The sequence below is a fragment of the Passer montanus genome, unplaced genomic scaffold (genome assembly GCF_014805655.1).
Source record: "Passer montanus isolate IOZ18808 unplaced genomic scaffold, ASM1480565v1 scaffold149, whole genome shotgun sequence".
Classification (NCBI taxonomy): domain Eukaryota; kingdom Metazoa; phylum Chordata; class Aves; order Passeriformes; family Passeridae; genus Passer; species Passer montanus.
Window position 1 is genome coordinate 1 of NW_024361940.1, and position 20,861 is coordinate 20,861.

General features: G+C 47.5%; 2 protein-coding genes across 4 annotated transcripts in view; both read left to right on the forward strand.

The window, feature by feature from the left end:
* The first annotated feature begins 5,600 nt into the window (after window positions 1-5,600).
* KCTD14 (potassium channel tetramerization domain containing 14) lies at window positions 5,601-14,564 on the forward strand. 2 transcript variants are annotated; one of them, XM_039701092.1, is made up of 3 exons: window positions 5,601-5,749; window positions 9,898-10,197; window positions 12,844-14,564. In XM_039701092.1, the coding sequence occupies exons 2-3, from the start codon at window positions 10,129-10,131 to the stop codon at window positions 13,513-13,515; spliced, it is 741 nt and encodes a 246-aa protein (XP_039557026.1). In that variant the 5' UTR covers window positions 5,601-5,749; window positions 9,898-10,128; the 3' UTR covers window positions 13,516-14,564. The 2 variants fall into 2 exon arrangements, with proteins under 2 accessions (XP_039557026.1, XP_039557027.1); XM_039701093.1 differs by having other exon boundaries at window positions 9,898-10,188.
* A 1,840-nt stretch (window positions 14,565-16,404) lies between these two features.
* Window positions 16,405-20,861, forward strand: part of INTS4 (integrator complex subunit 4) — a 32,530-nt gene continuing 28,073 nt past the window's right edge. The window contains exons 1-5 of one of the 2 annotated variants that reach the window (XM_039701094.1): window positions 16,405-16,502; window positions 17,308-17,502; window positions 19,376-19,493; window positions 20,167-20,273; window positions 20,473-20,658. In XM_039701094.1, the coding sequence (XP_039557028.1) occupies window positions 16,449-16,502; window positions 17,308-17,502; window positions 19,376-19,493; window positions 20,167-20,273; window positions 20,473-20,658 (660 nt within the window). In that variant the 5' untranslated portion in view covers window positions 16,405-16,448. The remainder of the gene's footprint in view (window positions 16,503-17,307; window positions 17,503-19,375; window positions 19,494-20,166; window positions 20,274-20,472; window positions 20,659-20,861) is intronic. The other variant, XM_039701095.1, reaches the window with a different exon arrangement.

Genomic DNA, 20,861 nt, shown 5'->3' on the forward strand with positions numbered 1-20,861 from the left:
AGCAGCCTCCCTCAAGATCCCCGCTCCATCCCAGCTTTGGGATACACTGGAGATTCCCATCTCCTCTCTCCTGATCTGGCCACTTTCTCTCAGCTGCTGAGACCACTCTGGTATTGGCCTGACCTGTCCCATTGTGGGCAGCAGGGACAGGGTCTCCAGCCAGCTGCGGTTATGTGAACTGCTGAGGGGACTGGGGGTTCTGGAAGGGGCAGCTGAGGCCAGACCCAGAAGCTCCCTCTCTGAAAGGGTCCTGGCCAGGTTCAAGGGAGGACAAGGACAGTTCTGAGGGGTTTGGGACAACTAGAGTCATGGGAGATGTGTCAGCAGGATGCACTGGGGATTATACGGGCTCATTTGGAGATCCATGAGGTGACATTTCCCTCCTCCTGACCCATGGCCTGGGGTGGGCTCCCTAGGATGATGCTGGCTTGTGGGCAGGCTGCCCAAACACCAGCTCTGTGGCTGCAGAGCCCCAATTCCAGTGCACTAGCACCCAGAATTGCTGCTTTCCTAGGAACACAGCTGCCAATCAGCAAGTTCCCCAAATGAGTGCAAAAACAACTCCCTCCAGGCAGAGTGAGGATTTCAGAGCTGATATGCTCTTGTCCCTCCTTAGCCTGGGCAAAGTTGCAGCCCTGTCTTATCCAGAGGGAATGGAAGATGAGGGGCAGACTGGAAGAGACCTGGGCCATCCCCATTGCAATGGCACCTGTGGCTGGGGCATGATGGAGCTCTGCCTTTGGAGCTCTTCGGTGTCTGGCGCTGAATGCAGAGGCAGGTGTTGAACCATAAGGAACATATGGAGACTGGTTCCTGTGAGGAGAGGACCATGGAGGGGCAATGTCCTCCGGTGGAGCAGTGCATGGCCCTGCAAAAGGCTGACACCTTGTTCAGAGCAGTGACAGTGAGTGCTGGTGACCCTGGTGTGACAGACCTTCTCTTCCTGCCCACCAACCTCTGGCCTCTGGCACGTGTCAGTTTGTTTGCTGCTTTAAAGGCTCATCAGGGATACAAGGACTAACTCATGGTCAGAGCCATCCTGCAGGAGACAGGAGAAATCAGTGTGGTAGGGATAACTGATCCATACCAACCCAAGGGATATTCCAGATCGTATGACATCAGTATATAAAGTGGAGGGAAGAAGTAAGAAGTGAGCTACACCTGGAATTATAGCCTTTATCTGCCCAGGTCACCATTACCTGTGATGGACCCTGCAGTTCTGGGATTGCTGAACACCCACCTGCCCATGGGAAGTGGTGAATGAATTTCTTGCTTTGCTCTGTTTGCATGCATGGCTTTTGCTTTCCCTGTTACATTGGTTTTATTTCAGCCCACGTCTTTTCTCGCTCTTGCCCTTGATTCTCTCTCTGATCCTGCTGGTGGGGCAGTGAGTGGCTGTGTGCGCCTTGGTGGCTGGCTGGGGTGAAACCCCGCTGGTGTCACAGCGAGGGACACCTGCAGTCCCCTGCAGCGATGGCTTTGGGCTTGGGCAGCACTCAGCAGCTGCAGGGGCTCGTGGTGCCCCAGGGAAGTGTCACAGCAGGACACGGGGTGAAGCACTGGCCACGGCTGTTGAACATGCCCAGGGGGAGACGCAGATGTCCCCAAAGGCCTGTGACCCGGGGCAGCTGGAAGGGCTTGCTGACGTGTTGTGGGCCGCTTGCATCCCCCAGGAGCCGTGGGTCTCTCTCTGAGAGCCGCTGTCCCTGCAGCTGGCTCTGAGCCCGGTGTGTCACAGAACTCCTGCCTGCTCTGCTTGCAGGGCATTGCATCACGCTGCCCCAGGGATGTGCCCAGGCCTGACGCTGCCCTGCTGCTGGCCACGGCTGCTGGCCACAGCTGGCAAGAGGTTTCTGCGCTGGTCCCAGTGGGATGTTGGCAGACAGGGCAGATCAGGCACTTCTGGCGTGGCAGGGGGTGCTGGCTCTGTGCTGCCCTGGACAGGCTCCCAGGGCACCCACACTGCTACCAGCCAGCATGGGGAAAGATCTTCTTCTTCCAGATTGTTCAAGCAAATCAGAGTGGCAGCACTTCTTTTAAATCTGTTTAGGGACATCATATCCATGAGAGAGCAGTGACCTGTCACAGGGCTCAGTGTGAGGAAAACAAGAGATAAAGCCCACTTTTGAACCAAAATATCGAATGAATAGGAAACCCCAAATTCCCTTCTCCAACCAGTTCCAGACATCCTAATCACACATCCTCCCCAGCCCTAACAATGGGGCGCTGCCTGTTCCCCTCCCTTCCCACAAGGCAGTTTCCCTGCCTGTACACCCTTGCCTTTCCATTTTTGGGGTGCTCTGGCCTTATCTGTACCCCTGGCTGCTGCCTACCATTTTCCGGGGCAGATGCTGGGGGAAAGCACCCCACAAATTCACACCCACTCACCCCTGGTCTGGCTCTGTGAGCCAGCAAGGCGTGCTCAGAGCAAAGGCAGTGGTGGGAGGGCATCCTTCTTGTCTGCTCAGCCCTGATGAGGCCTCACTTGGAGTGCTGTGTCCAGTTCTGGTCTTTCTGGTACAAGAGAGACATGGAGAGAGTCCAGTAAATAGCCATAAATGTGATAGAAGAGAAGGAGTATCTTCCATATGAGGGAAGGCTGAGAGAGCTGGTGGTATCCAGATTTGGAAAGAGAAGGCTGAGAAAGTTCTGATCAGTGTTTGTTCACCTCTTTGTGATAGAGGGGAAGAGGTGACTCCAGAATCTTCCTACTGGTCTTCAGTGACAGGACAGGAAAAGAGTGACAGACACACATGGAAACACAAAATAAATCCCATCTAAACATGAGAAAACCTTTTTTTTTTTTTTTTCCCTAAAACTGAAGGTGCTGAAACACTGTCACAGGTGACCCAGAAAGGGGGTGGAATCTTCATTCTCAGAGATATCCAATATCCATGGTCCCATTGTTGACCTTGCTTGAGCAGTCGTTGAAGCTGATTGTCTCCAGAGGTGCCTTCCAGCCTCTCCAACACTGACTCTGTCTCTGTCTCTGTCCCTGTCTCATGCCCCCTTTGCTGCCAGCCCAGGAGCTGGCTGCAGACTGCTCACAGCACCTGACCAGGAGGATGCTCTGCCAGACCTGGGTGGAGGTTGGAATATTACAAAGCAGGGCTGCTTTGGGCTGGGTCCTACAGTCTCTTACTCCTGTCATTGCTTCTCCAAGGACCCTCCTTCAGACTTGGAATTTTCATGTTTCTCCTCAGGCTGACAACTTCTGAATTGTAAAAATATCTTTTCTAACTCCCTAGTCACTTTTAAATCCTGCTGCTGGTCATATTACCCCTTTAATAAGCAGTTTGGGGCAAGCACCTTCAGGCAAGTATCACCTGTTCATTATCACCTTCTTTTAGCAGCGTTGCTCTCTAGGCCAGCTGCCACGGTTGGGCTGGGTGAGACCCCCAGACCAGCACAGAAGGTGGTGAGTTTTCAGGCAGAGCACATGAGAAATTCACCTTCTCTGGATAAACCCATCACTTGCTCTCCTTCTCCACTCCTCAAAACTGCCCAGGTCAAGGCAGCTTTCCCATGGTGCTGCCTGCAACCTGCCTGCTCTGGGGGAAGGGGCTGGACTCACCATCTTGGGCCTGCAGCAGTGGTAAGGACAGCGGTGACAGGGCAGGATTGGAAAGTACCTGACAGACCCCAGGCACCTCCTCACCACCACACTCAGAGCACAGGGATGCAGTGGGACCCCCGGCCAGCTCGGGTGAAGGCCACGGGGAGGCTCAGAAGAGATTGCACAGAGCCAGGGACATGGTGTAGCTGAGCCCCAGCTGGGCTGGAGCCAAGCCCGACCCAAGGGCATCCAGCCCAACCCCGGCTGGCAGGGGAGGACAGCAGGGGAGGGACGTGCCCCAGCACTGCATAAAAAGCCCCCGCAGGGACAGGGAGCAGGTGACACTGTCAGAAGAGCCCAGAGCAGCACTGCCAGAGCTGTAGCAGAAGGGCCATGGAGCAGTACTTCTCAGCCACCCAGAAGATGGAGCAGGAGGTGATGTTCCCCAGCTTGCTCCGAGGGGTCTTCCCGCAGCAGGAGGGGGCAGCCGCGGATACCGAGAGCCACACGGACCTCTACGAGCGCTACCAGCTGCTCAAGGCCATCAAGCCCATGGTGGAGAAAGGCCTGGCCTCTGTCGGTGACCAGAGCCCCAGCAGTGTGGACACAGACACAGCCACAGCCTTAGATGAGGGTGCAGACAGCAATCTGGAAGAGCGCCTGTCCCATCACGTCAATGGCTTGCAGCAAGTTCTGACAGACCTCACCAAAAACACCAAAGCCCTGACCCGGAGGTACAGCCAGATCCTGGAGCAGATCAACCTTAGTGAAGACCAGTCCAGTTCTTGAGCCTGCACTTCCCGTCTCTGAGGTAAGAGCTTGGGGACACGCAGTGCCAAGAAGAGCTGGCTGAGGGGTAACGTACTTTGTCCTTATGCCACATCAGCTGTGTGGTGTTATAATGTTTGCATCACACCCCCAAATCCTAGGAGTTCTGAGTCTGCACTTCATTGCTCAACAGAAACATCCTCCTGGATTTGTCATTCTCAAATGCCATTGGTGCAAGCTGTGTCAGCGAACAAAGGCAACTCTGTGAGCTCCACGCTGTTCCTAAGGCTCCCCAGTTTGCAGCACAGGCAGTGTCTTTCTGCTGCTGGCCAGACACAAATGATCCAGGGACAAAAGAGATGGGTGGTTGAAATACCATGACTGGACTCCAGGAGATGCCAGACACTGGTGCTCCAGTTATTTCTCTTTTTTCTCTGAGGGAAAAATACAACAGTCATTTCTAGGGAGTTTGGCACTTTCAGGTTTCCCAATATCTAACTTTGGCACACCACCTGCAAACAGCTCAGACACTTCAGTCTTCCCCTAGCCTGAAAAGCAAAACCGTTGTCCATGGTGGTGGAACTTTCATCCCCTGAGGCCCCTTGGGGAGACATCCCCGTGATCCATCAGAGATGGGGCTCATGGCCAAGGTTGTTGTAGTGAAATGGAGAGCGTAGAAAAATGATAGTAACAACAGAGGGCATTAACAGGACTTTACCCTTGTTTAGGAAGACACCCACATAGAAATGAGGACATCCTTACCATGTGTGTTATCCCCACAGGGTCTGTTCTCCAAGCCCAGTAGCACTTCTCCTGTGTCAAGTCCCTCCGAGGAGTGTCCTTTGTGAGCAGCACAGAGCTTGGCTGCCTGCTGGGTGCTGTCTGTGCCATCTGACTTGTCCTGTGGCTGATCCTGCCGGCAAGCTTCCTGCTTTGTTCACTCCTGTCCTAGGGGAATTTCTGCGGGGCAGAAATGAGTGGTTTGTGTAGTTGCTTTGTAGAAAGCAACTTTGAAGTGATGCTTTTTTCTGTGTGTGTCTAAGCCCCTCCAAACTGTTCTCTTTGGAAGTGTAAATAAAATGCAAAGCCTTGTGCAGATGTGTCCTGTGTTTCCTACCAGCTGTCACTTCTGTTGAACTACCATCCCCCCAGCACATGAGAATGAAGGACCTTGGCCACCAAGGCCAGGCTTCAGTGCAGGGAGATGAGCTGGATTTCTTTGGCAGGGCTTTGAGATTAATGTTCCTCTTTCTCTCCCACCTTGCAGAACCTCAGTGTAATCCTGCCATCATTTTGTCCTTGGAGCTGAATCCCAACCTGCTCCCCAGCATCCTTCCTTTCCTCCCCCTTCTCTCCTGGATTCCCAGCACCTTGTCCTCTCCTGTGAACAACCTGCTGGAATCCTCACATGCCCCAGCAAATCAGGTGAGGCAGTTCTGCTCCTCCTTGCTTGGCCACAACACACTCCAGAGCTGGGAACAGAGGAGGAGGAGGTGGGGATGCTCAGCTGGAGTAGGAAGGCAGGATCTTGCTCTCTTCTGATCCCTGCGAACTGTGGGGAAACCAGGGACAAAGCCCTAACTGGGTGGGTGGGCAGGAGCTGCAAGCTCTTCACAGGCAGGTTGGAGCTTTCAGGACAGGTTGGGTCCCACCTCCAAGTGACCCATTCCCTTCCAGACAAACCACCACCCTTGGGAAATCCTACTGAGCTGGGCACTAGAGTAAAGTGTCCCCTTGCCTGTTCAGGACATTTTTAAAAAACCTCAGCTGTTGAAATACAGGAGCTCCAGGCAGCTCTCCAGGCAGCTCCATGCCTTGCTCCTGTATTCATGTTAAAAACTTCAGCTGTTGAAATAGTGCTCCTTTGGCTGAACAAACACTGGTTCTCTATCAATTTTCCACTTTTGATCGTAAAACTGGGGATCCCTGAGCACCTGTGGTGAGAGGTGGATTGCCACCATGCCCTGTGCTTCATGGTCTGGTTGTGTTGTTCGTGTTGCTACAGGTGCTCTCTGAATCTGCCGTATCACAAAAGTGAAATAACATCCTTCAGGCTGAAATCAGAGACCCATCAGCTCCAAAAACCTCCATCTAAAATTAACAGATGTTCTGCAGATGGTATTCCTGTTTCCTCCACTCACCTCCAGGCAGCTCCATGCCTTGCTCCTGTATTCATGTTGACCCCTTTAGTGGGGTCCTGATTGCTTGGCAGCAAGTGAAGAGCCACAGCACTGTAAAAGGAAGACAAGAGCAGGACCTTCCTGCCTTGCTTTTATTTTAGTGAAACTCAAATTGCAGAGAAAATAAAAGAGAAAATTTGTTGTGCTGTTTAACAGTGGAATGTGCTGTGGCAGCTCAGATCTCAGATACAAGCCTTCAGCCATGCATCCTGAGAAGGTAGGTGGAGCTGATAAATGGCTGGAAGGCACCAGTTAGGAATGCTGACAGTGTTTGCACAGCACATGGTGTTTAATTTAGGAGTGGTTCTTGACTTGCAGAGTCTCTTAAACAGAGACTGCCAATTTAATATGCTAAAGAAATAAATACTTTATAAATACTTTTGTGGATAGTACTGTTTTCTAAACTGATGCATAGTCACAAAATCACAGAGTGGTTTAGGCTGGAAGGGACTTTAAAGATCTCCTAGTTCCAAACCCCCCTGCCATGGGCAGGGATGTAACCTACTGTATCAGTTTCATCAAGGCCCCTTCCAACCCAACCTTGAACACTTTCAGGGGTGGGGCAGCCATAACTTCTCTGGGCAGCCTGTGCCAGTGCCTCATCACTCTCTGAGTAAATGCATGTATCAGCACAGAGATGTTCCAGCTCATGTTATATAAATATTTATAAATTTTATAAATCTTTACGCAATTTTATAAATATTTTTATGCAATTTTCAAAAAGAACATATTTATTCCCCGCAAAATCACTGTCAAGTTATTCTTCTTTGGTAAAACCAAATTTTTAAGCACTAATATGATTATTCTTATGATTCATATTGTGGTTGCTCATCCAAGGCCCAGGTACAGGCTAATTCTTTCAGGAAAGAACAGGGAAAGGATGGTCCCTGCCTGAAAGAGCTTACAGGCTTGGAAACACCCCTTTAACACCAAATAAAAACTGTAAGTAGAAGAACCAGACCAGTATGTTCATCACACTGAAGAACCAGCTATGGTTGGTGTAGCAGTAGAAGAGAGTTGTAGACTCTCTGAGCTGCCAACTATTTATTTTGCTAAAGTGGTAAGGATTTCTGTTGTGGAATTGAGTGCCATTAGCCACCCTTGATTCTGATTTGGGGAAATCTCTCAAACAAGCAAGGTAAACTCATCTACTGCCCTTCACCCTGCCCGAGTGAAAAGCTTGTATGAGCAGAGAGGTGATGGTCCACCCATCTTTCCAGTTCTGCAGCTGCAGAAGGAAAGGCTGCCACCTCCAGCACTGAAGACATGGTGGATGCGAACTCTGTCAGCTATATTCAGGATATTATTTGAAACATCTACATAAGCCAGCCCAAAGAATGGGATTTGCAGCCCTTAGAGGTCCAGAACATGCAAATCTTCCAGGTCTCCCTGTTTTCCAGTAAGCATTAATCTTGTAAAATTTATTGCAAGTCATAAAACCTGGGATCCCAAGCAGACCTCACTGGTGCATCCAACACTACCAATTCTGCTGGTCTGGTAAAGGGAAAATTCAAGCATTTCTATTCAAAGCAGCAGAGATAACTCAGACAAAGGTTATCATTGAGGATCTCTGGGGATACTTAAGAGAACCAAAAGCAAAATGTAAGATGAGTTCAATGATAGGTTTACCCAAATGCACAAAGCATTCAAGAGTCTGGGCCCAGCTTTGATGGAGCCTTTCATGAGGACAGGCTTCAAGCGAAGTGAATCAATCTAAATTCTATCTGTTTTTCCCTCTGTGCCTCAAGCTCCTGCTCAGATCAATGCTGTCTTCTGAGAGGATACAGATCCAGCAAAACTCCCTGGGGTATTCAAAAGCAACAAAGCTGCTGTCCATGAGCACAATGCAGATTTTGTGCAAATTATTTCTGTATATACCATGCTGTCAATTTTCATAATGAACATCTCCGGCAGGAAGATTTTTGGGAAGTGCTGTATTTGTCTGAGCTTTTTCTTTTGATTGCTGGCAAAGGGGAGCATCTTGAAACAAAAGAAAGTGAGGCAAGGTTGGCGAGGGGATAACATCTTTTATTAGACCAACCAAAACTTGAAAAAAAATGGAGAAAGAAAAACCCAAGCAAGCTGAAGCAGAATCTGACAGACATGGGAATGCCTCGTGTGCCCTAAAACATGGATAGTTTTATCCATCTGTGTCAGCTGATCTAATAAAAGATATTGTCTCTCATTACAAACATTAAGTTACATCTGTGGACAATCATGTCCATGGTAATTTTGCCACCAGAATGAAACAGAGACACAGAAGTGATGAGTGCCCTGAAGACAAATTTAGAAGCAACAGTGCACTTAGAATCACCTGGAATGAAATAAAGGAGACCTTGAAGGGCTGTGCTCTGGTTCTTGAGAGGTTATTTAGGCTAGTTCTGATGTAATGTTCTGTGTTTAATAAATTAACACAGACAAAGAATCATCACAGAATCACAGAATGGCTTGGATTGGGAAGGAACCCCAAAGAATATGTAGTTCCAACCTCCACTCCCCTCCCCCACCCCACTCCTGACCCCATCATCATAAGTAGGGACACCTTGCATTAGAACAAGTTGCTCAAAGCCCCATTTAACCAGGCCTTTAACATTTCCAGGAATGGGGCATCCACAGCTTTCTCAATCTGTGCCAGTGTCTCATCACTCTCACAATAAAGAATGTCTTCCCTATATCTAATCTAAATCTCTCCTCTTTTATCTTCAAGCTCTTCTCCCTTGTCCTGTCATGATGTGCTCAGGCAAAAATTCACTCTCCTTTTCTTATAAAGTCCCTTTAAGTACGTTCAAGTTCACCTTCACTACATCCTTGTGAGTGTTTTGATTTTGTGATAGTCTTACAACCACTAAATCTGTGGTGCTCTCCACATTCTATATTTGGTGAATACAGGATATTAGAAAACAATGTCATGCAAAGATAATAATCAAATATTTATGGCCAATTGAAAAGAAGAGTTTGTGCTCAAGCAGAGATTCAGGTTTGGTTTTATTTACCTTGCACAAATTACTCAGTGCCCAGAGATTGTGTGGGTGAGGAAAAAATGCCACCACCTTGGACAGATTGTAGACACCCTGTAGATCTGTCATCAGTGTGAGTGAAAAATGGGATCAGTGAAATTGTTTGGGATAAACTGTGCTTTGAACCAGCAGTGCATGGAAGCCAAAAAGCTGTGAAAATGTTTACTAGTTTTGATACAAGCAGTTGTCAAGGAGAGGTGGACACACAGGCACACCTCACGGGGCTCGTTGGAGGTGCCTCCCTTGGAAGAGATTATTCAGCCCTCAGTCACCACTCAGATAGCAGCACACGAGTTGTGTGCTGGCAGCCAGCCCCAGTCCACCCTGCACCTTGCTGGCTGCCAGAAAACTAATGAGCAAATACTTCCGCTTTCAGGCTGTCCCCTCCCTCTCCCTACACCTGCAGCAGAACCAGGACTCTGCCTGGGACAAACTGGAACCTCCGTGGCAGCAGCTGGGCTGGGAGTGGGGGAAAGCTGACCCAACGAAGAAAGACTGAGTGAAAGAGGATTGGAGCACAGCTGGGAGCCATCCTGTGTGTGGGGTAGGACACCAGCACTGAGCAGCAGGTTTTCCCAAACAGCTGAGTCCTCAGCTCCTGGGGAAAATGAGTATTTCGTCGGAGCACAAGCCCCTTGGGAAGCAAGTCACCGGCAGCCTGCATATGGTGAGTAAGGTATGTCCTCAAGGGCACAATTCCCTTATGCAGGATCAAAGCACCCCTGTTGGGCTACATTTGAGTGGGTTTTTTCCCCCCCATATGCTAATCTGAAGACACCAGGCCTCACCAAATATATCCCTAAGAAGAAGATTCTAGTTAAAAACTAGACTGACTCTGGCCTGTTTGCACCTGTTGTGTTACAGGAGGGCCAGGTCTCTCACAGGCATGCAAGATGTGACAACAGCAAATAACCAGAGTTGTTCTTCTCCTTTGGCAAGAAATGGAATTCAATTAATATGAACTCTAATTGGTCAGTTCCCTACATAAAAGCCTGTTGTAGGTTTTGGGGTTTTCAACAAGTCTTATGAGTCTCCAATGATGCCAAAGCTGCCCTGTGTTGTTGACATGCAGGATCATCAGGTGGGAGCAGTAGTTTTTCTAGCTATAAGGAAAAATAATGGCAGCCTCAGACAAGCAGCATGTTACTAGGTGGAAATCAGTGATGAGATTATTTCTTTTTACTCTTCTCTATTGCTAACCTCAGTCTATTGCTAACCAGTTTGTCTTCTTGGCTAAAGCTGAACAATCTCTTCTCCAGACCTCTCTGTATTAAGAAAACCCAAACTTCCTACCTTGCACTTTTGTTGCAAAATGCTTCCCTATGGAAATAACTGTTTTACAGATATGTAAACTGGGGTACAAAAAGATGGAATTACTTTCCTGAGCATCACCTTGCTGGCTAATTACAGAACTAGCAATCAGCTGGTGCCAGTACTTCCAGCCCACAGGGAACCACTTTGATGCCAGGCTAAAACCATTAATCAAGATGCAAGAACATGAAGCTGGGCTAGTGTATTAAGGAATAACATGTTATCCATTTGTATTAGTGACAGACAGCACAAAACATCTGACCTGCCATCTGAAAAAGGAGCAAAGGCTCAAAAGCTTGAGACTCTCCTGTCAAATGGTTCCTAGTGGGGAACGCTGTGAGTAGCTCTTGGACTAATAGCAAACCTCCTAGGGAGAGACTTGACTACAGAAACAGCTTTGGGCTGTGTTTTTCAGTAGGTCGAAATCACAAGATAGTCTCAGACAGAATAGTGCTTGTCATCTTGACCCAAGTGCAAATGATTGCTCCTGAAATGAAACTACCCACACTAGTGCAAAGCAATATTCCAGCAGGGTCTTTGGCCTGAATCTCCTGTTGCTTCCCTGGTTTGCTTAGGGCGTGAACAAATTTCTGCTAAATCTGATAATCTGCTCCTGTTTAACGGGAAGGTCTCCCATTGCACCAGGCTGTCTGTTCCCAGTCCCAACCTTTTGTCAGCTCTGTGCACATTAAATCTTCTGTCAGCCAATCCAGCTCACTAAGAAGAAAGAGAAGCAGAGCTGGAATGAGGTGAGCAAGAGAGCACATAGAGAGGTACAAGAACAGGACAGGGAGAGGGCACAGGAGCCCCTCCTTCTCTTGGTGTGCGCTGTGAGATCAGCTCGCGTCACCCCGTGGGTCTGTACCCATGTGATCCAGCTAAGCACTTAGGTACATGCTTCACCTGAGGCATGTGACCAGCAGCACTGAGGTAGTTCCTTTCATGATCAGAGCCAAGAAAGTGCAGGTGAGCTCCTGGAAAATAGGGTTGTGTATTGACTTACGCCTTCCCAATGGCAGGTGTGGCCCTGGCATTACAGTAGTGCTGGCAGGAGGAAAAGAACTTTTCTTTCTTTCTTTCTTTCTTTCTTTTTCTTCTCATCTGCTGAGTACTACATAAAATGACTAGGTGCAAAGGGAAGCTAGTAAAATTTTTCAGAACTGAACATACAGGAAGGTCAATTTAAAAAGTCCATCTTTCCAGGTATTCAGGTCTTCTTCAATTCTCACAATGGTGTTAATACAGAGGGTTAAAAAAATGTAAGCAAGCACACAATCTTTACATTTTTCCATTTTAAGTCCAAGTCAGTTGCATGAATTATTTCCTTTACTTCCTAACTAAAGCCATCATACATTTTAGGTGCTTTGCTAAACAGCTTCTGTCCTGCACCTCTGACATGATGGATTTTTGTTTCTTACTTCAGTGTTTGCAGCTGAACCTCCAGATGAGTGGAAGCCAATTCCACCTATTTATAAAGTTTAAAGAGCTTTAGTTTCTCCTTTGAAGAGGAAAGAACAGTTCAGATGATAAAAATGAAATAGCACAGCTTTGGGCTCTATCTTTGTTCCTCTGCACATGGGGTGGGTGAGAGCTCACATACTGCTCTTGCTGTAGGTGGCCCACAGGGACAATTCTTGTGAGCAGCTTAGGAGATCAATGTTGGATCCTATAGCCACTCTCAGCTTTCCTGGGCAGGGTGCTTTTTTTCCCTCTTCCCACCAGGAAAATGACACTTTCCTACATCCCAAAGATGAGGTGAGGACTTAGGCATGTAGAAATGTCCAAGTCTCTGCTGCTCTGGTGGTGAGAGCTGTATAAGCATCCTGATCCTGCTTTTTGCAAAAAATCAGGTGGAAGTTCCTATCTGAAACCCACAAAATGAGAACTCATACCGCTCTTCACACCATGATTCCATCCTCCAACCACAGTCATCTATCTTTTCCTTGGCACTTCCATGTTGATGACCTCAGACTGATAATGCACATGGCTTTTTGTCCCTTTATTTTTTCAGTTGTCACCAATTGTGGAGTTAAATGTTGGCGGGGAGATGTACACAACAACGCTGAGCACCTTGAAGAAACACCCTGGCTCCAAGCTGGCAGAGATGTTCACCGGCCAGCCCAAACTCAGGACTGACTCTGAAGGGAGGTTCTTCATTGACAGGCCAGGCACCTACTTCAAATACATCCTGGAGTACCTGCGCAGTAACCAAGTGCCCACCCAGTGCATCCAGGACGTCTACAAGGAGGCATTGTTCTATGATATAGAGCCTTTGATCAAGCAGCTTGAGGACTCCCCACAGATCTTTGGGGAACTCGTGGCGAGGAGGCAGTTCCTGGCTCGTGTGCCCAACTACAGTGAGAACATTGAGTTGATGATCCGCATCGCGAGGGCGGAAGCGGTCGCATCCCGACAGTCCAGTGTCATCGTATGTGTGGTCAGAACCGAGGAGGACGCAGCCAGGTGTCAGGATGCCTTGAACAGTTTGGACATGGATAAAAAATCCGTGGTGAAGTTTGGCCCCTGGAAGGCTGTGCCAAGTATTTCTGATCTGCTGGACTGCATTCAAATGGATGTTGAAGCCAAAGGGTATAAAATATCCTTTCAGCCCCATGTTGCTGAAAAAGGTTTTCGCTTCAAATCGCATGACTTCTTCTACAAGTTCCTGTTCACCTGGTGGTAGCAAAGTGTCACCATTGATAGGGAACATCAGAAAGCAATCGCTGGAACAAATTAACCTGGACTGTGCAGACTAAACAATGAGCTACCACAGGGACAAGAAGAAACACACAGGCCAATGAAAGGATCTCCTTTGGCTGTTTTCTATATCAAAGAGCACTTACGATCCACTTTACTTGGGGTTTAGGGGATAACTTTTTAGGAGTTTTAAAAGGCTCCAGAAAAAGGAGGAATTTTACTCTTCAGTGTTGCTTACTATTCATTCAGTTCAAAGAGATGGATCTGTGAATTGAGCCAACCTCACTCAACCTAAGGGAAAGGAATAATCCCAAATATGTCTCGTGGACATGTAGAGTTGCTTTCTCAGTGCAAATGGAAACGGGCCACATATGTGGAAATCCTGAATGAAACAGTGATAGTATCACATACCAAATTAAATTTGGATTCTAAATGGAAAGGCAAAAGCTGTTTATCTCCTGCCTTTCTACACTAGAATCTGGGTAAAAAGGAAGGATTCACTGTCCTATGACCGCTTCTTATTCCTCCAGCAGGCAGCCTACTCTCTAGTCAATGTATTTATTACCATTATTTATTATTTATTCTGAAGGAAAGACAGACAACCTCAGCTACGGTCCAGGATCAACAAAAGGCAAAAATACCATCACTGATGTGATGAGTTTTTAATTTAAGGACACTTTCAGACCACACTCCTCTTTCAGACCACACAATCTTAATCTTTTTCTTATGACATTCATTATTATGATGATGCTATTTCTAACTACATAAGCTCCTGGAAGAATTGGGAAAACCTGCCATGATTTGGTGGGAAGGAAGTGGTACTGAAGCAATAGCCTGCAAATTCTCTTTTATCGAACACAAGTTGCATTCTACAAGGTGTTTTAAAAAAATCTTAGCATTTGAAAGTTTATTTTTATACTGGAAATGGCTTGGGTTTAATAGCTCTGAGAATCATAATGGCTGATTTGATAAAGACCATATTTCCTTTACTTCTCAGAAGACGGATTTCTTCCAGTCAAGGACAATAACCACAGAATCATAGGATGGTCCCTGGGATTTCAAATAAATAAATTTCAAACTTTTTTTTGAATGATGCAGAAGTGCTTTATTTACTGACATTTTCCCTCTCAAGATCCCCGAATTCTAAAGACCTGAACTTTTGTCTTTAGGGTAACAGATTTGAACCACTCCTAATTAAGCTGTGTTTCAGATGTGCTTATCCTAGCATGGACCTCCCCCCAGTGACAGCCATGAGTCACTCCAGCAGCTGCAGGGCAGCTCTGCTGAAGGTGTGACGGGACTCTGAGTTCTCCCACATTTATAACTTTGTTAAGAATGGACACAGTCAGTGTCTGAGAGGACAAAAAGGTTTAGGAAATAGGCTCATATGATCATAACCGAGTGGTTGGTGGTGCTCATCCTGGAAGAGGAGAGATTGAAGAGGCCTCCCAGCAGACAAAAGGCTGCTTTAAAGAGATCTGTTTCACTGTGTACATATTAAGGGTGGGGAAACTGGCTTAAGTCACAACAACAGAGATGAAAATTAGATATTAGGAGAAAAAAATCTCAGTAGAGAATAGTTAAAGCCTCACACCAACCAATCTCCTAAATCTATAGGACTGCTGCCATGAGAAACTTTAATTGGCACACACTCGAATCCTGTGTTCAGTTTGGGGCCCCTCCCTCCAAGAAGGACATTGAGGCCCCGGAGTGTCCTGGAGAAGGGCAGTGGAGCTGAGGAAGGGTGTGGAGTACAACTCCCATGAGGAGTGGCAGAGGGAGCTGGGGGTGCTCAGCCTGGAGAAAAGGAGGCTCAGGGGAACCTTATTGCTCCCTTCAACTGCCTGAGAGGAGGGTGCAGCCAGGCGAGGGGCAGGACAAGAGAAATGGCCTCAGGTTGTGCCAGGAAAATCATCAGGAAAAATGTATTCACTGAAAGGCTGCTCAGACATTGGAACAGGCTGCCCAAGGAATTGGTCGAGTCACCATCCCTGGAAGTGCTCAAAAAATGCATGGATGTGGCACTTGGGGACAGAGTTTAGTGGTGGGCTTGGCAGTGATGGGTTAATGGTTGAACTTGATGATTTTAGAAATTTTTTGTGACTTTAATGATTCTACGATTCTGATGGAAATAAATTTTCTAATTATTTTAAATTAATTATTTTAATTAATCATAAGCAGTATATTATTTATTAGCATTGCATTAGTCTTAAGTCACTTTTAGCCAGCATGTAGATAAGTTTCTTTACACAAACTGTTATTGTTAAGAGTTTGATGGGGAAAATTGAAACTTTTAAGTTTTGCTAAACTAGCCCTGATATGCTTTGATGGCCAAAACCTGCAAGAGAGAGAGATGTGTATTTCTGTAAGTGGGCAAAAAAAAAAAAAAAAACAAAACAGAATTTATAGACTACGAGGGCATTTTGCAGAAACCAGAAGATAACAAGAGACTAACAAATACTCTTCAGTATGTGCTGCAAAACTCCCTACCTGGAAAAAGATAACAAAAAGACTGAGAAATGGGGACTGATTAACGTGAGAGGCAAGAATAAATAACCAATAGAGGACAGAATACTAATTAATTAAAATAATAATATAATTTAGAACCAATTAACAGCCATTTCTTTGCTTGCTGAAAAAGCAGAAATAGGTGGGAAAGTCGGCTTAAAATCGAATACTAGTGAAACCTGGGCGTACTTTACAGGGAAACAGCGCGGGGCAGACGCCCTGGGCCGGGGCGGGCCGGTGGGTCGGCCTGCGGGCGGGCCCAGCCGCGACCGCCATGTTGGGCCCGCGTCCCCATGGCAACGGGAGGCCGCCGGACCATCGAGTGCGGCCTCCGGGCGGAAAGAGCGGCCGCGCCCCGCGCCCCTCCCCGCGCAGCTCTATGGCTCCTCTTCCGGGTTGCGCGGCGGCGTCATGGCGGCGCACCTGAAGAAGCGGGTGTATGAGGAGTTCACCAAGGTGGTCCAGGTAACACGTCCGCCCTGGGCCAGGATGGACGGCTCCGAGCTCTGCCGTGTGGCGGGAGGTGCCGGCGGGCGAGGCTGTGGGGAAGCCCGCCGGGCCAGCCGGGCACCGAGCCTGGGAGCGCCGCCCGCTCGCCAGGCGTCGGGGCTGGGGCGGCCCCTCAGGGGTTGGGGAGGAGCGGGACGGGTCGGCCCCGAGTTTAAGAAGGGTGGAGCTGGCGGAGGGGAGAGGTCTTAGGGGAGATGTTCCCCGCAGGGTGGGCAGGGAGAGAGGTTGCGGAGTCTCCCTCATGGGAGATACTCAAAAAGTGTCTGGGCGCGGACCTGTGCGGTGTGATGTGGGATGACCCTGCTTGAGAGGGAGGTTGGACGAGATGACCCACTGTGGTCCCTTCCAACCAGACCCGTTGTGTTGATTCTTTGACCTGAGCAGGGCCGGGACAGCTGCGGGGAAAAGGAAGCATCGCCCAGCCCACCACTGGGGAAGGAACTAGAGGGAATTTCTGGGCTGCTGCAGGCCGGTGGGAGTGGGAGAAATCGTGTTTGCCCTGGATTAGTTGTTTGGTGTTGGAAGCAGCAGGATTTGACCCAGCCTGGGGTGGGGAGAGGCCGTGTTTTGAGGGGACAGGGATTACCTGGGCAGGACAACAACAGCCACAGCGGTCTGAGAATGGGTTTCTTCCTCAGGCAGATGAAGGAGGGGCTAGTGACTGCCGTGGGCATGGGAGGTTCCTTAGGCCTCGCCGTGTTCAGCCTGGGAAGGAGTGGGCTGGATCTGCTGTTTCTGAGCCGTGTCCCTATGCCCACAGCAGCAGCATGAGGACCTGTCCACTAAGAAGCTGCGGCTCACCAAGCCCAGCAAGTCAGCAGCGCTCCACGTGGACCTGTGCAAAGCCACCTCGCCTGCAGATGCCTTGCAGTACCTGCTCCAGTTTGCCAGGAAGCCCGTGGAAGTGGAGAGCGTGGAAGGGGTTGTCAGGATCCTGCTGGAGCATTATTACAAGGTGGTGAAGCTGGGAGCCAAACGTGCTTGCTCCCTCTGCTCCTGTTTGCTTGGTGTGGGATGTTGAACAGGGGTCACAGGCTCCTGTGTTGCTGACTCAGTTGCCAGCAGCCTGGGCTGAGAGTGAGCAGCTGTAGCCCTTGTCCCAAGTGATTTCTGATCGTGTTACTTGGTCCCTGTGCTGATGGTTTCAGCAGCCTGTGACAAGTTGTCCCTGCACGTGGCCTGTGTGGAAGTTAACTTGGCGAGGGACAAAAGACCTGTCAGGTTTTCCAGGGATCCCAGCTGTCTAGAACTGTTTCAGCTTTATCTAACACTTTCCTGAGTGATGTGTCCTTACCTTATTCTTAATTTTCTCTAGCAGTGGAGAAACCTTTTAGCTGTTGCTTATGTGGTAAAAACCAGCACTTTTAAAATCACAGAATCATTAAATGGTTTGGGTTGGAAGGGTCATTTAAGATTATCCACTTCTGACCCCTCTGCTAGGGCAGGGACACCTTCTGTTAGACCAGGGTACCCAAAGTTCCATCCAGCCTGGCCTTGAACACTTCCAGGCATGAGGCTGCTTCCCTGGGCAGCATCTCACCACCCTCTCAGTAAAGAATTTCTTCCTAATGTCAAATCTATGAAAAAAACTGTCAGGGATAAGTATCTTCTCCAATTAGCAAGCAGTAGAACAAGGAAATGGTCTCAAGCTGCTCCAAGGAGTTTTAGATTGGACATTTGGAAAACTTTCCACACTGAAAAGATTATCAAGCACTGGAACAGGCTGCCCAGGGCAGTGGTTGAGTCACTGTCCCTGAAGGTATTTCCAAGATGGGTAGATGTGGCACTTGGGGACATTGCTTAGTGGTAGACTTGTCAGTGCAGGGTGAAGGGTTGGACTTGATTTTAGAGGTCTTTTCCAACATAAATTATTCTCTGATTCCATGAAATACAGAGTTCCTGGTCAAATAACACAGATTATTTGTGCTTGGAGTTTGTTTTGTAGCTTTTATTAGAAGAGAGGCTCATGAACCTGCAGGCAAGATCACACGGGCAAGAGCACAGCCAGTTGCAGAATCCAGCTTTTAAAATACTGCTTTCAAAACTATCGTAGCTGACATTGCTTTACTTACAGACAAAATTTTCTTAGCACTCCATAACACCCTTTCCCTGATCATTCAAAAACCTGTCCCTGAAAGCTGTAACTGCAGTGGAAGTTATGTGATGATTTATTTGTTTTGTTTAAGATGATCCTGTAGCCTCCTGCTCCTTCATCCCTATATATTTTGGTAGGGCAGTCCCCATACAGTCCTGATGATGGTATCCATTGTTCAAACACGTAACTTCAACTCTAAAATAAAAAATGCTTCTCAGTTCAATTGAGAAAGGGACTGCTGCCTTGGGTGTCACATTTGTCACTTGGAGGCTGTGTGTAGCACTGAAGTCTCTCTTGAACACTTGACAGATATAACACTTGTAACTGTAGAAGTTCTTGTTGAAATATGGGATATTTGTTGCTGTAATATTTCTGCAACTCTGAATGTTGCACAGATGCTTGGCAGGATCCATGTATGGCATACAGATGACTTTTTGCCTTTCTACTGTGCATTGGATATCCTTGGTAATACAATGAAAGAGGGGCCTTCCAGTTATGACCAGAAGTCTTGTGTGCATGAGTCTGTAGAAGCCTCACATCTTTAAAATGCATAAATTTTGAAATTAATTTTAAAGGAATATTAATTGATGGGGCTTAACTTATGTAATTATCACCTCTGACAGCATTTGCTGTTTTTAAATGAGTAGATGTATGTAGGTAATATATGCTGTTCTCTTTTTTTTTCTTTAACCTTGCTGTATTGGGGATTTTTTGGGGTGTTGTTTCCTTCCAGGAGAATGATGCCTCTGTAAGACTGAAGATTGCATCCTTGCTGGGGTTGTTGTCAAAGACTGCAGGATTTTCCCCAGACTGCATTATGGATGATGCCATTAACACCCTTCAGAATGAGAGTAAGCCTCACTTTGATGTGGTGCTTGAGGTCAAGGTGGAATCATGCTGTCAAAGCATTTGGGACAGTGGAAAGGCCTTACATCTCAGGTGTATGATTGGGAATTGCTGCTTAGAGTATTTATTTTCTGGTTTTGTGAATGATGACAGATAACACCAGTTCTGAGGGGGACAAGAGTGTTCCTCTGACCTGTCTGCTCTATATTTTTATTCTAAAGGAGTGCAAAATTTGCTTTTGCGTCTCCATCTGAGAGTTGTTGCTTCTGAGGTTCTCTGTTCTACAGGACAGTTTTGTTTAAAATGGAAATGTGTTTGAAGAGGAGTTTTTTTGTATTATGCCAGAGGCCAGCTCATCAAGCTACATCAACAGGAGTGTAGCCAGCAGGTCTAGGGAGGGTATTATACCCTTTTACTCAGCACTGGTCAGGCCACATCTGGAATACCTTATCCAGTTTTGGGTTCCCCAGTGCCAGGTTAGTGCTGGTAAGGTTGGGCAACCACTGAGGTGGTAGAGGACTGGAGTATGTGGTGTCCCAAGGCTCAGCTGAGGGAGCTGGGCTGGTTCAGGCCTTGAAAAGTTTCAGGATGGCCTTCCAATGTGGATCAGTGTGTGATCCTGTGGCTGGTAAGAGTTCAGCAAAATAATGCATAGCCTTTCACTCTTCTGTTTTGCAGAGTCTCACCAAGTCCTTGCTCAGCTGCTGGACACCCTGTTAGTGATTGGCACAAAACTCCCAGAGAATCCATCTGTCAGGATGAGGCTGGTGGAGGTAGCCTGCAAGGTAAGGAGGCCTCTCTGGGCCAGGAAACTTTTGTCACTGCCACAAGAAAAAAAGATAGTCAGTATTTTAATTATTTTCATTTTTCTCAACAAACTGTTACAATACTAACATTAATAACTTCTAGGAAACAGCACTATCTTTCAAAGGACTGAAAGAACCATAAGAATCCAGTTACATCTGCTTGTCTCTTGTTCCCCAGCATCTGACAGATTCTTCTCATGGTGTAAGGAATAAGTGTCTTCAGCTAATTGGCTGTCTTGGCCCTGTGGAAAAAGGCATTGCAAAAGAGGCTGAAAGCCAGGCAGCCAAAGATGTCCAGAAGATAATAGGAGATCATTTTAATGATCAGGACCCTCGAGTTAGGACTGCAGCTATAAAAGCCATGGTAAGTGTAGCTGGTATTGTGGAAGAAATGGTATGGGGTTGTATCAGGATGCTGAGAGAGGGCTGCAAACTAACACAAAGAGGTTTGTTTTAGAGATTATTTTAATTAACTTAGTAAAAGCCTGTTCAGTGTATCAAAATTACCTGAAAAAATAAGCTAGATCTTGAAATATTAGAGTAATATGAGATCTCAGGGGGCATTTG